The following is a 15,690-nucleotide window of genomic DNA, read 5'->3' on the forward strand; positions in this document are numbered from 1 at the left end:
AGGGGTCTAATGAGAGCTGCAGCTGCCAGCCTACACCACAGCCACAGCAATCAGGATCTAAGCCGCGTCTGCGACCTGCACCACAGCTCACGGCAATGCCAGATCCTTAACCCACTGAGCAAGGGCAGGGATCGAACCCGAAACCTCATGGTTACTAGTTGGATTTGTTAACCACTGCGCCACGATGGGAACTCTGAGAACTCAATTTTTTAATACATATGAGTTTTATATTTTGATTTAAAATGTTAAGACTCCTCTCAGTAGTCCTAGTATTAATCTTGTGCTGTGAAATATTCCAGATGTCAAGAAGCAGCTGTACTATGTGCAACAGAAAAAATTGTTGCTAAATAACTTAATCACTAATATTCGCATCCAGGCCTATGCATGATCTTCAATTTGTGTTTAAATAAATACTATGTTTGTCATGAAACATAAATGCTTTATTAGAAATTGTTCTCTAGTTTCATGGCACCCTAGACAAGAAAAATTTGACAAATTATTCTGCTAAATGTTGTTCAAGATGACCTGTTCTTTGGGAGGAGTTGGGAAGAACAAACATGCAAATTAAGAGTTGTATAAATTTTTATATTGTAGAAATGCTTAACAGAGTTTAATGCAGTCTGCTTTTAATTCCACTGGGAAATTCTGTCTCAGTCACCAGGCAATTAAGAAAACATTTATTTGGAAATAACTGAAACTGGCCTTGATTCCTGGATTCACATGATGATATTTGATTTATGGCCTACTGCTGATGGCAAATGCATTTCCTTGGAGCCAAAAAGATTCCAGAAATTATTAAGAGATCTTTATTTCTTTACTATACCTAGTACCTCTTTTATGGTCTGCCTCCATATTTTTGGAAATAAGTTATTTACGTAAAAATTCCTTTATACAGAACATTTATGGAGAATGCTTTCCTACCCTCGAAAGAAAAATAGCCCATATATCCGGTTTGAGATTATTAGAAGAATGAAAGACACTTACATTTGGGAATTTCCTCAGAAACTTTTCATTTTAAAAAATATTAAAAAAATACTTTAAACAGATTAAGAGATGAATATTGGATGAATTAAACCAAAAATTGATGCTAAAATTTGTTTTTAAGTTCTTCTTTAAAGTAAACATAGTGTTTGTCATTTTTCCCAATTAAAAAAAACTACATGCTTTTTGTAGACATCCGTGAAAAGCTTAAAGAGGAAAATAAACATTCTTATTTTAATTCTGCCATCCACACCAAGAGACAACCTCTGTTAATATTTGGTTCATGTCCTCTTAGCTCTTCACATGTGTTTCATATGTATTTAATAACATTGGCACCATCTATACATATAATATATATTTGTTACTTAATGTGTTATTGACATTTCCCCAAGTGTTTTTTTTTAAAAAAGTCTAAAGCATGGTTAAATAGTATCTTTATATATGACTATTTTATTTAATCAGTTTCCTATTATTTAACATTTAGATTATTTTTCTCTCTTACTGTTTTTCTTTCTAATGTTCCAGAGAGCATTCCTGTATATACATCTTTGTGCATCTATCTGATTATTTCCTCAAGATAACACATAGCAGTGGAATTCTTGGGTCAAGGAGAATGTCCTTACATCTATATCTGATGGCATGAGATGCCAAATTACCTTCCAAAAAAGGAGTATCTAATAATTTTCATCAGGAAGAATGCATATTTACCAAGAGTATTATTTGTATACATCTTTCCCAGTTTGAAAGGGGAAAACAGTGTTTTTTATTTGAATTTGCATTTCTTTGGCTTACTTTGATTACACGGTTTTTAATAAGATGACTGTTTACATTTGTGAATTGCCTTTTGTCCCTTGGCTCATTTTTTTATTGAGTTGTCTTCTTTGTTGATTTGTTTAAAGTAATCTTTAAGATAGGAGATTGTTTTTAATCACTTCTTTTATAGTATTAAAAATACTCAGTTCAGTTTTTCTGGTTCTAAAAATTCCTGTTGTGGCCCAGCAGGTTAAAGACCTGATGTTGTCTCTGTCAGGATATGGGTTCCATCTCTGGTCTTGCTCAGTGGGTTAAGGATCCAGCGTTGCCTCAAATTGCCTAAACTGTGGAGTAGGTTGCAGATGTAGCTTGGATCTGGAGTTGCTGTGGCATAGGGCTCAGCTGAGGCCCTGATTGTTCAACCCCTAGCCTGGGAACTTCCACATGCCACAGGTGCAGCTGTTTAAAAAAAAAAAAAAAGTGTCACATTTACTTCTCCTCCAATCTCTTTAACTTAATCATTATAAAAGTCAGATTAAGTTTTAATGAGGATTTATTATTGTATAAATTCTTAAATTTTAAAAGTCAAGTTTTAAATTGTAAAAAAAGTTGACTTTATTCATTCTTAAAGGGTAACTAGAGAAGTCCATGTCACTTTTGCTACTGACTTCTTTTCTTTTCTTTTTTTTTTTTTTTTTTTTTTTGGTCTTTTTGTCTTTTTAGAGCCGTACCCACAGCATATGGAGATTCCCAGGCTAGGGGTCGAATCAGAGCTATAGCTGCCAGCCACAGCCACAGCCACACCAGATCTGAGCTGCGTCTGCAGCCTACACCACAGCTCATGGCAACGCTGGATCCTTAACCCACTGAGTGCTGTCAGGGATCAAACCATTTCTTCATGGATGCTAGTCACTAGGTTTGGTAACTGCTGGGCCACAAAACGGGACTCCAACTTCTGCTGCTCTCGAAATCCTTTCATTGTAGACCACTCAGTCACAATCACTGTTCAATCAAATGATAGGTTGGTATGTTCTGATTCCACCTATAATTTGATGTTTGAGCTTGGAAAGTTGTGTTTGTTTTTTATTTTCAAAGATCTAATTAAATGGTAAGAGTTTTGCTACTTGATACTTCAGAAGGATATTGTAAGAATTAGTGTATTAATAAATAGGACTGAAGCAAGTATTACCTGAGAAAACATGTTAATCCCTTCTGATTTTTTTATTAGAAGAATTGCTCTTATTGTGTTATTTCTTTAGAAAGTCCCCCAAAGCCAATTTTATGTGTGGTTGCTTTAAGTGCATGAGATTAATATTTCTTTTATGAGAAGTGAAATAATTTTTATAAAATTATCAAGAAGTGTACTGTTACCATTAAGTTATGATTTGAAAAATGCAAAAGTCCATTTTATCGATCAGCATAACATGGTTTCATTTAGTCTTCCTTGAAAACTTGTATCTTACATAGTTGTTACTTTCCTTTTTTTTTTTTTTTTTTTGCTTAACACTGTTGGAAACATTTCTATGTATATAGTTTTTATAATTAATATTTAAATCTTATTAAATAATATAGCCATTTTATAGAGAATTTGGAAAATAAGAAAATGAATTTAATATTTTTCAGATGGAGCAGTTAGCATATATAGCAAATACAACTCCATTTCATTTTTTTTAATATTCAGAAAGTAATTCATGCTCATTGAAGAAAAATTGCACTGAAAAGTAAATTGGGAAAATAATTCATGATTTTTTTCACCCACTGATAACATTTTTGTCATATTTATATCTAGTTTTTATTGGTCTTTTTCTATACATACCTTGTGTGTGAGACTGGATGGTATCTTGATTTTTTTTTAATTTAATATTTTAGTCTTGTAATTTCTCCATATTATTAAAAGGAACTGTCTTACTAGCTTGTAATAATCATAATATAGACTTACCATAAATCATGTAATTATTTCCCAGTTGTTTCTATTTTTTTACATTATAAGGAATACTCCTGAATATATTTACACGTAAATCTTTAATCATTTCAGATTATTTCCTACAAATAATTTCTCAGAAGTAGAAACCTTAGGTTAAATAGGATGGATGATTTTTAAGGTTCTTGGTAAAGATCGCCAATTTACCTTCCAGAAAAACTATAACCTATTTTATATTCCTACTAGAAATATATAAAAGTGGTCATCTCATTTAACTTTACCTCTCAAGAGTGTTTACTTTTTGATCTTTATAAGTTATGAAGTTGAATATTGTGTGGCTACTTTACATGGGATTTAGCTTCATAGTAATTATTCTAGTTTATCCATTATGGTCTCCCAAGTTGTATAGGAAACCTTCATTTTGTGTCTTGGCAGAAAAAAATAGTTTTTATCACCATGTAAGTTCACTGAAGTATTTTTAAGATATTACATGCATAATTGGGAATTAGAGAGTAGAATAATTTAGATGAACAACAAAGAAAGGATCCGTTGATATAGTCTCTTGATTGACTTTGTTGTGACCATGCAGATTTTGTCCTTGGTACTATACTCAGAACTAAGTAGAGAAGGAGTGCAGAGAGGAAGCTCCCAGAAATCTAAGCTCATAGCTATCTTTAAAGTGAACTGGTGGGAGTTCCCGTCTTGGCATAGTGGTTAACGAATCTGACTAGGAACCATGAGGTTGCAGGTTTGATCCCTGGCCTTGCTCAGTGGCTTAAGGATCCTGCATTGCCGTGAGCTGTGGTGTAGGTTGCAGATGCGGCTCAGATCTGGCGTTGCTGTGGCTGTGGTGTAGGTCGGCAGCTGTAGCTGTGATTAGACCCTTAGCCTGGGAACCTCCGTATGCTGCAGGAACAGCCCTAGAAAAGGCAAAAAAAGACCAACAAATGAAAATAAAAAAATAAAATGACTTTGTGGAGCACAACCCTTTTGTAAGTTCAGAATTTTGTACACCATTGGGGAAATCCCTAAATGCAGGGGTTTTTGTTCGTAAAATTTGTGTTCCAAAATCTGTTCTCCTTATTCTAAGAGACCTGTTAAGTTCTTTGAAGGTAGGAATCAGATTTTCTTCATTTTTGTGTCCTGGGTATAATTCCATGCATACAGCAGGTGCTCAGTAAACATGTGAGTAAATCGTCTCTTTGACGAATGAAAAGATGGAACTTGGAGTTTGAAGACCTGTGGCTTTTCCCCATGAATTCACTTGAGCTTTATTTAGGACTTTGTAGATTATGTAACATCTTTTAAGCCTAAGTTTCAATAACTCACAGTGTACTGCTTGTTCCATTTACTTCAAAAAACTGAGAAGTAAATGAGATAAAATATGTGAAAGTAAAATTTAAAAGTGCTGTACAGTTGTGAAAGTCATCATTATATTTCTGGGAAGTACTTGGTAAAGAGTCCCATTGTGAAGAAATTACGTGGCAGAGTATGGCAGAGACTACTAGCTGATCACCAAAAATCCAGTTTCCTCTTCTTCCTGGACCTACAGCTCAACTGTTTCTTGGCCTCCCTTACATTGATGGCATGGTATGTGCCTGAGCCTTAACTAAGTGTGCCGCTTCTCTAGGCCTGGCCCATAAACACCTCTCGGGGCATTGGGAGAGGGGGCTCCTCTTAGCTTTTTTCCCCCTTCTGTCTGGCTAGAACCGTCTGGCTAGAATGGCGACAACCTTCAGGGTTTTCTTTCCTTTACCACCTTTACTTAACCCACTGACGGTAGTAAAGACTGCCTGCATGGAACAGGGCCACGTGCTGACTTCTTTGCTCATCCAGTTTTGCTTCATGAACGATAAACTTTTGTTGTGTTTGAATTAGCATGTGTTTTGGGGTCTACTCACTATAGCAGTTAGACCAGCCCTAACAATTATAAGGAGCATGCTAATGCACAGTCTACTTTTTCATAATTCTCTGAAAGCAGCCTTATAAACAAGAGGTAACAGTGTGAAGATATAAATGTATAGACTGGTGGTCCACACCCATATAGTCTGTACCCAAGATAAAATTGAGAGAATTTTATTTTGTTTTTTTTGTTTTCTTTTTAGAGTCACAGCTGTGGCATATGGAAGTGTCTAGGCTAGGGGTCAAATGAGAACTGCAGCTGCAGGCGCCACAGCCATGGCAACACCAGATCTGAGCAACTCGGGATCCTTAACCCACTGAGCAGGTGAGGCCAGGGATCAAACCCGCATCCTTCTGGACACTAAGTCGGGTTCTTAACTCACTGAGCCACAGTGGAAACCCAAATTATATTTTGTCATTTGAGAATTTTTTGGCTGAGAAAAGTTAAATAACGAGGTTTATGATGTTAAGTAGATAATTTATATATTTTTCACTTTTTCATTGTTTGAGGCCAAGATTCCAAAAGGGTATCAAAGAGGAGATACCTCTTGGTAATACCTTGCTTTAGTTGGTACTTAGTCTTTAAACTTTTTCTTTAACATTAGATATGATGCTCAAAATATTATATATAATAAATTCTTTTTCTAAATTTTCGGTTATCATTCTGAGATTTTTTAAGCCCTGATTCCTTTCTGTTATTTTTCTATTTATTAGTTGATTGTGACCCATTTCTTTATGAAAGATTTTTGCGGGGGAGGGGCCACTGATATCTAGACACGCACCAGAAATTGTGGCAAAACACTGTCTTTAAAATATACATGTCTGTGAAACTCCATGTTACCTTCCTAAGAGGAAATTAAAATAGACACTTACCCTTTTATCTGTCAGCTTTTACCTAGAGTTATTCACAGTAATTGATAATACTGTATTCTATCATATTCTTAATTGGGCAAGAGGTGTCACTTTAAATTTAGGTTTGAGGTGGTCCAATGGCATTCTTCATAGCAAGTGTGATATTAATCAGTACTTATCTAGTAGTCAAAGTTTAGTACCTTTTACTTTCTAGAATATTTTGATTATGGGAATAAATTAAAATAGCCCCAAACATAATAAAAAGAGCCCTTACGAAACTTTCAAACTTAGCTGCCTAGAGAAGGAGCTGCCCCTTTTGTTCTTAGGCAATAACTTTAATTTTACCTATTACATGTAGTAATCTGATTTCCCTTGGTTCTTCTTTGAGTTACAGTTAACTCAAATTAGGAAACAAGCTATGGACAGCAAAATAGAAATAGACAAAGGTAGGAAGTAAACCTTACAGTGAACTTTAAGGTGATGACAGCAAAAGGCAGAGCAGCTATAAGGAAAAAAGAAAAAACTAATTGCATAAACTAAGGAATTAAATGACTTGACAAGCTGAGTCTTATTTTCTTGGTTACCGTTTAGGAGTATTTTACTATTATATATATATAGCACATGCAATAATTTGTATTAACAATTATCCTGAAACAACAATATAAGACTGAATTATGTTCAGAATATTTTTGGGTATAATGTGAAGTACATTGAGGAGACTTTTCAGAACTTAGTATAATTAAGTTTGGGTGGTTCTCAATTATCTCAAAGTTTTATTTGAGTCATAATGGTTTATTTCCTAATCAATTGCCTACTAATTTTTTTCAAATAGTTCTTTTTGGCTGCATGAAAAAAAGTACATGATTGTTGACTTCTAATTACCCAGTTATTCGCCTTCAAATGCAGTTTCTTCAAATTAACAGCCTTGGAGTGATTTGGGTTCCTATCTAGTTATGATAGGAAGAGGCCATATTTTTCAAAATCAAATTCCCTTAAAGTCAAAATTGAGTGTAATTACTAACATGTGAGTTTTTGCACTTTGATTTTTTTAAAACAAAATTTAATCCAGCTGGGGTTTTTGGATGTAGATTGATTTTAACACATCAGTTTTGTTTGTTTGTTTTCTAGAAAGGTATATCTGTATTCTTTGGAACCTATCACTTGCTTTTCTAGAAAAATTGTTTTTCAGTATAATAGAAACTATCTTCTACTTGGCTGATCTTTTGTTTATAGGTACTTTGAATCAGGATGATAACTACCCAAAACTGCTAAGATTTTATTTCTTCAGTTTTAAAATGGAGTAAGGAGGTGTTACAGTTGTACAGAAAGAGAAATATGTTTTATTAAGGTAACTTTTCAGGGTCATTCTTTGTAGCACACCAAAGATGCTCCCAAACACGTCTGCCACAGTGCCTTATACATGGTAGATATTTAAGAAATAGTTGTTGAATGATGAATGAATAAGCACTGAAGCTAGTTATCATCGTTATAAGGACCTACAGGTGAAGTCTTAGATGTCATTGATTAAAAAGATCCTTGCCTGGAAAATGTTAACCATTGTATATTAATTGTATTTATTTGTGTCTGGGTTGCAGGTGGCAATAAAAATAATAGATAAATCTCAGCTGGATGCAGTGAACCTTGAGAAAATCTACCGAGAAGTACAAATAATGAAAATGTTAGACCACCCTCACATAATCAAACTTTATCAGGTATGACTTAGCTTTATACCTCTCCATGCTTCTCACATTCACTACTCTATTTTATACCATCATTTTCTCTTTTACTAGTTTTTTCAGTCAATAAAAAGATAATTGTATGTTTTTTATTAAGCTGAAATACATCCATTTTTCTGTATTTAAATTAGAAATAATAATAAATTAGGAAATAAAAAGCTACCAGCAGCTTAATTTTAAGTAAGTTATTTAATTTAAAAGTTTCTAGTTGTGGAGTTCCCGTTGTGGCTCGGCAGTAACGAACCTGACTAGTCCATGAGGACATGGGTTCAATCCCTGGCCTTGCTCAGTGGGTTAAGGATCTGGCATTGTTGTGAGCTGTGGTGTTGGTTGCAGATGCAGCTCAGATCCCGAGTTGCTCTGGCTGTGGTGTAGGCTGGCAGGTGCAGCTCTGATTTGACCCCTAGTCTGGGAACTTCCGTATGCTGTGGGTGTGGCCCTAAAAACAAACAAACAAAAAAGTTTGAAGTTGTGCGTTTATGATACCCCACTTAAACCTACTGGGTTTTGCTGGTGGTGCCATTAGTGAGAATATGGCAGTGTTGCTTATTAAAAAAAAATATGTTTACATTTTATGAAATAAAAAGACTAAATAAAATAGTGTATTACTTAGTGGCATATTTTGTAATATCCAGAGGCAAATCTTATATTTTGTTTGGTTTCTTTTATCAGGTAAAGTAAATAAGCCATTTTTTTTTAAATGCCATTTTTTTAAAAAAATTAAACTTTACTAAGATACAATTTTTATAACAAACTATGCTTTTTAAAAGGAAGGTTTTTCTCAGATTTTTAACAAATAATTTATGTTTAAGAATGATAATATAAGAACAAAACTTTTTGGAGTTCTCTTGTGGTGCAGCAGATTAAGAGTCTGGCATTGTCACTGTAACGGCTTGGGTCACTGCTGTGGTGCAGGTTTGATCCCTGGCCCAGGAACTTCCATGTGTCACAGGTAAGTCCCCCCCCAAAAGAATTTATTTTAAAAAAATAATAACAAAACTCTTTAATGCTTTTCTCTTCATTAATATTTAGAATCTTTACATTTGAAAACTTTTTAAGCTAAAATGTTACAGTGTGCTAGTCTGTGACTTTGATCTCCAAAGTATGATGTGTGCACCTAGTGGTATCCTAGGCTCTGCCTGTACTCCCTTTTAAGAGCTGTTTGTTAAATTTTCAGAAGTTTTTGAGCCAATTAACATCATGTTAGTAGCTCAATTCTGTTTATTATTATTATTATTTTACCTTTTTTGGCTGCACCCCAATGATGTGGAAGTTCCCGGACCAGGGATCAAATCTGAGCTGCATCTGTATCCTACGCCACAACCAGCAAAACCTGATCCTTTACCCACTGCTCTGGGCTGGGGATCAAACCAGCAACACCACCCAACTAGTATCCATGAGGATGTAGATTTAGTTCCTGGCCTTGTTCAGTGAGTTAAGGATCTGGCATTGCTGTGAGCTGCAGTATAGGTCTCAGATGCAGCTCGGGTCCCACAGCACCACAGTGGGAACTCTGTTTATCTTTTATATTTATCTTCTTTTTGCATTTTATAATGTATGTAATGTACTTACAAAATGGCATAAGTGCATAATTTGTGTCTCTGTATGTATATATTCATAAATACATATGAGCATGTGTATGCATACATGTACACGTATATATATACATTCATGAATATATTTAGCTAAACAACTTTATTGATAGAAATTTACAATTTTAAAGGTATGGAGCCCATTGAATTACCATTAGCTGAGAATGAGACTGTGGTGTGTCACTCAAAACAATTCCTAAAGTTCTAAAACTGCAGAGGGCCTCTTAGGTCAAATTTATACAGAGTATTTCTCCCTTTAAGCTTTTTTTGTTTCCTTAAAGAGGATACTTACAAGAAACTAATCATATCTTTAGAAGTCTGATAAACCATAAACCAAATTGAGGTTCAAACTACCATGATTCTTCAACTATATTCCAATTAAAAAACAAAATAGAAGTTCCCGTTATGGCTCAGTAGAAATAAACCCGACTAGTATCCATGAGGATGCGGGTTCAATTTCTGGCTTTACTCAGTGGGTTAAGGATCCACTGTTGCCGTGAGCTGTGGTGTAGGTCACAGACACGACTTGGATCTGGCATTGCTGTGGCTGTGGCATAGGCTGGCTGCTGCAGCTCCAATTCAGCCCTCTAGCCTGGGCACTTCCATATGCCACACCTGTGACCCTAAAAAAAAAAAAAAAAAAAAAAAAGGAAAAAAGAAATAAATCTGAATGTTAGGGAAAAATTAGATTTTAGCGTTTCAGTAGATAGCAGTTAAATAGTTAAATATTACATTATTAGCATGTGCCAGTATGTTTAAGGATGTTACAAAGAAGCAATCTAAATTTTGCTCACTCTGAATCTATAAATTCATTTCTTTCCAGCTCAGTAGAGTTTGAAAAATCAAGTTTGTAACAATGACACACTTCCTTTCTGAACTTAGAAAAACTTATTTTTTATGGCCTCACCTGCAGCATATGGAAGTTCCCAGGCCAAGGATTGAATCCGAGCCGCAACTGCAACCTATGCTACAGCTATAGCAATGCTGGATCCTTTAACCCACTGCGCTGGGCTGGGAATCAAACCTGTGCCTCCACAGCAACCTGAGCCACTGCAGTCAGATTCTTAACCCAGTGTGTCATAGCAGGAATTTAAATAAAAGTGGATAGCAGTGGAGTTTATAAAGAAGCTTTTGAACAATGTTTTAAAATAATAGTACTTTATAACAATAGAAAGTATAGTAGGAGAACTAACACCTTGTGCCAGATTAGCTAGGTCTCAGGCCAGATTGATTGAGCTCTATTTTATTATTATTTTCTCAGTCAGAGTTTACCATATAATACAAGGCTAGAGAAGCCAGTGATGAGGTAAAAAGCTATCTTCAAAACTCCTGTTACTTGTATTAGTATTTCTCAAATTTGAATATGCAGAATAGTCACCTTAGGATTTTGTTAAAATGTAAATTCTGTGTCAGTAGGTCTGTGGTGGGGTGTGAGATTTTGCATTTCTTTTTGGGGTGCAGAAGTTCCCAGGCCAGGGATCAAACCCGCACCACAACAGTAACCAGAGCCATAGCAGTGACAACTTTTGAGCCTTAACCCACTGAGCCACCAGGGAACTCTAGACTTTGTGGTTCTAATAGATGCCTGGGCAGTGCTGCTGCTGGTCTGTGGGCCATGCCTGGAAGATCAAGGATCTAGATTTTTCACAAAAGTGTAGCATAAGGATATTGTCAGTCCTATAAACTTTGCTTCTGAACTGTTCATAACTTGATACCTTTTTTTTTTTTTTTTTTTTTTTTGGCCATGCCCAAGGCATGTGAAAGTTCTCAGGCCAGGGATCGAACCCATTCCACAGCAGCAACCCGAGCTGCTGCAGTGACAATGCCAGGTACCCAACCTACTGTGTTACAAGAGAACTCCCTTGATACTTTTATTAGTAGTTTTAATTTCATTGACTCCATAGAATGTTATGGTAAATCACAGTCTTTTCCTGTCAGACTAATATGGAATTATTTCTCAATAGGTAATGGAAACCAAAAGCATGTTGTATCTTGTGACAGAATATGCCAAAAATGGAGAAATTTTTGGTAAGCCTGTTTCTATTTTTCTTCTTAATTTGAAAATGTAGGTAAGCTTTATGAATGGAGTATTTTATATTAATTCCCCTGCTTGTTTAAAGGTTGCTAATGTGAATTAGAAGTTGTTAAGCATTAGAATAGAATAAAATATCCAATAGGCTAAAAATATGGCATATAATTTATTCACTTGTATTTATGGCATGAAAACTATTGCTTAATTCTCTTATCTCTTATCAAGAGATAGATGAATCAAAGATGGGGGAAAGTTTCATATTGCAAAGGAGATTTTCTTTTATTTTCCCTTTCTTTCTAGGGTAAAGATAAGTCTACAAATATTTATTGAGCCTGTGCTGTGTTTCAGACATTGTACTAGGCTTAGGGGATACAGTGGTGACCTGAGTAACACAGTTCCTGCCGTTGTGGATCTTACAGTTTAGTAAGCTGTTACCTATAAACTGTGAGACCTCTGCCTTACACCTTATACCGTCCCTCTTTGGGACTCAGTTCCTTTATCTGTAATAAGAAAGCACTGGATTAATTGGTTTCTCTGAGCCATTCTAACCCTTAAAAAATTATGACTATATTATTAGTTCCAGCTTTCATCTATTTTATTTTTACCTTATAGAACAAGAACACTATACTTGTTCTAAATATGTTGTTTTTTCACCTAAATTTAAGTCTAAAGTGCTTTTTTAAACATCTTTACTGAGGAATAATTCACATAAAATAAATTACTCATATTTGATATATACAATTTCCTAAGTTTTCGCACACACGTGTGTGAAAGAAAGCATGACCACAGTCAAGGTAGCCACTGCTCCCAACAGTTTCTTTGAGTCCTTTGTCATCTCTCTCGTCCCACCTCTCCACCAGGCAAGCACTGCTCTGTTTTCTTTCACTGTAGATTCATTTATGTCTTCTACAGTTTTATATAAAGGTACACATGCTATGTACCCTTTCTTTGGGTTCTTTCTCTCAGTATAATTATTTTACTGTTCATCCATTTTGTTGAATGTTTAAACATATCATTTTATTATAAGTAGTATCCTATTTTGTAAATATACCCCCGTTTCCTTATCCATTCATGTGTGAATAGACATCTGGGTTGGTTTCAGTTTGGGGCTCTTACAAATGACTTGCTATGAATGTTCATGTGTAAGTCTTTACCAGACAGTCTGCCTTCAAGTAATACCACAACTTCACAGAGAGTGTAAGAACTTTACAATAATGGACTTCTATTTTGCCCCTCCTGGCCTTTATTTTATTGTCATACATCTTATGTATACCTATTTTATAAAACACAAAATACACTGTCATTATTTTTGTATAAAAAGTCAACTGTATCTTAAACAGATTTCATGAGTTCCCATCGTGGCTTAGCGGTTAACGAACCCAATTAGCATCCATGGGGACATGGGTTCGATCCCCGGCCTCACTCAGTGGTTTAAGGATCCAGTGTTGCCATGAGCTCTGGTGTAGGTCACAGATGCAGCTCGGATCACACGTTGCTGTGGCTCTGGTGTAGGCCGGCGGCTACAGCTCCAATTTGACCCCTAGCCTGGGAACCTCCATATGCCACGGGTGTGACCCTAGAAAGACAAAAAGATGATAGATAGATAGATAGATAGAAAGATAGATAGATAGATAGATAGATAGATAGATAGATAGATAGATAGATTTCAATATTTTCTAAAAATCTGATACATTTACCAGTGGAGTTACCATTGCCACATCCCTGTATGTAGATGCATGTTTACGTCTTTATTCCTTTATTTTTATCTGATGTCATCTTTCTTCTGCCTAAATGATGTGAACATTTCTTGCAGTGCAGGTCTGTTGGTGTTGAACTCTTTCAGCTTTGTATGTCTAAAATAATCCTTATTTTGTCTATTTTTAAATGATATTTGTACTGGATATATAATTCTAGGTTGACTTTTTTCCTTTCAGTACTTTATAGATAGGGCTCCACTGTCTTCTTATTTGCATTATTTCTGATAAGAAATCTGCTGTCATCTTTTCCTTATATTCCTCTGTATATAGTATGTCTTTTTTCTCTTTTAAGATTTTCTGTTTATCACTGATTTTAACAATTTGATTATGATGTACCCTTGTGTGGTTTTCTTTGTGATTCTCATGTTTGGTGTTCATTGAATTGCCCTTTTAGTTATTTGTTTGTTTGTTGTTTTTTTTCTTAAATGGCTGCACCTTCATCATATGGAAGTTCCCAGCCTAGGGCTTGAAGCAGAGCTGCAGCTGATGGCTTACACCATAGTCACAGCACAGCCTACACCACAGCTCATGTCAATGCCAGATCCTTAGCCCACTGAGCGAGGCCAGGATCAAACCTGCATCCTCATAGGTACTAGTAGGGCTTGTTACCACTGAGCCACAACAGGAACTCCTCATTGAATTTCTTGAATCTATGAATGTACAGTTTCCATCAAATTCAGAAATTTTTCAACCATTATTTTTATGGCCTCTTCTTCAGAGACTCCAGTTACACATGTATTAGGCTGTTTCAGGTTGTCCCACTGCTCACTGATTCCAATTTTTAAAAATTCCTCTCTCTGTATTTAATTTGGTTAGTTGCTATTTCTATGTTTTTAAGTTATTTAAATTCTTTAAATTCTTTAAATTCTGCTTGTTTCAGTAAGAAGCTTCTTAACTGCTGCTGTGATAGAATGGTATGAGCTTTGAAGCTAAGAAGATCTGGATATTAATTGTCTTTCAAGAAATCTTTTTGAAAACCAATTATATGCCCTATTCTTTTTTATGTAACTATATTTTTTATTGTTGATTTAGTTACTGATTTTTTTAGTTGATTTACAGTGTTGTGCCAATTTCTGCTGTACAGCATAGAGACCCAGTCATACATATGTATATACATATACATTCTTTTTCTCATGCTATTCTCCATCTGTTCTACCCCAAGAGATTAGGATATAGTTCCCTGTGGTATACAGTAGGACCTCATTGCTTATACATCTAAATGTAATAGTTTGCATCTACCAACCTCAAATTCCCAGTCCATCCCACTCTCTCCCCTTCCCCCTTAGAAACCACAAGTCTATCCTCTGTGAGTCTGTTTCTGTTTTGTGATAGGTTCATTTGTGCCATATTTTAGATTCCACATATAAGTGATATCATATGGTATTTGTCTTTTTCTGGCTTACTTCATTTAGTATGAGAATCTCTATTTGCATCCATGTTGCTGCAAATGGCATTATTTCATTCTTTTTTATGGCTGAGTATTATTCCACTGTATATATGTACCACATCCTCTCAATCCATTCAACATTTAGGTTGTTTCCAGGTCTTGGCTATTGTGAATAGTGCTTCAGAGAACATAGAGGTGCATGTGTCTTTCTGAATTATAGTTTTATCTGGATATTTGCCCAGGAGTGGGATTGTTGAACCACACAGTAGTTCTATATTTAGTTTTCTGAAAAACCCCCATACTGTCTTCCATAGTGGTTGTACCAATTTACATTCCTACCAACAGTGAAGGAGGGTTCGTTCTCTTTCCCATTCTTATCTATGTGGGAAAAATTCCACAACAAAGAAAACAAAAATTTCTTTTCTCAGGAACCTTACAGTTTCGGGTGGGGAAAGAGACAGTATGCCAAATAAATAAATTTTATATAGTATAGTAGATGGTGATAGTCTATAGAAATAAGAAATCAAGGAAGAGGGCATGTGGAGTAGGGGTTGATTACAGTATTAAACTGGTGAGGGAAACCCTCACTGACATTTGAGCAAAGACGAGAAAGCACAGTCATATAGATGTGGGGGAAAGAGGGTGATCCAAGGAGAGGGAAGGGTAAATGCAAAGGTCCTGAGGGAGCAGTGTGCTTGGTGTGTTCAAGGAATACCAGGGAGGCCAGTGTAGCTGGAGAGAAGCAAGCCAAGAGGGAAGATTAAGAGTGAGCAAGGA

The 15,690-nt window shown here is 35.5% G+C and overlaps 1 protein-coding gene across 4 annotated transcripts in view; it reads left to right on the top strand.

Moving 5' to 3' along the window:
* The window catches only part of SIK2 (salt inducible kinase 2), a 114,965-nt gene that overhangs the window by 4,886 nt on the left and 94,389 nt on the right, over positions 1-15,690 (top strand). For all 4 annotated transcript variants that reach the window (XM_021062768.1, XM_021062772.1, XM_021062769.1 and 1 more), the window contains 2 exons: positions 8,005-8,121; positions 11,702-11,765. In XM_021062768.1, coding sequence (XP_020918427.1) covers positions 8,005-8,121; positions 11,702-11,765 — 181 coding nt within the window. The remainder of the gene's footprint in view (positions 1-8,004; positions 8,122-11,701; positions 11,766-15,690) is intronic.

The sequence above is a fragment of the Sus scrofa genome, chromosome 9, assembly GCF_000003025.6.
Source record: "Sus scrofa isolate TJ Tabasco breed Duroc chromosome 9, Sscrofa11.1, whole genome shotgun sequence".
NCBI classification, from domain to species: Eukaryota; Metazoa; Chordata; class Mammalia; order Artiodactyla; family Suidae; genus Sus; species Sus scrofa.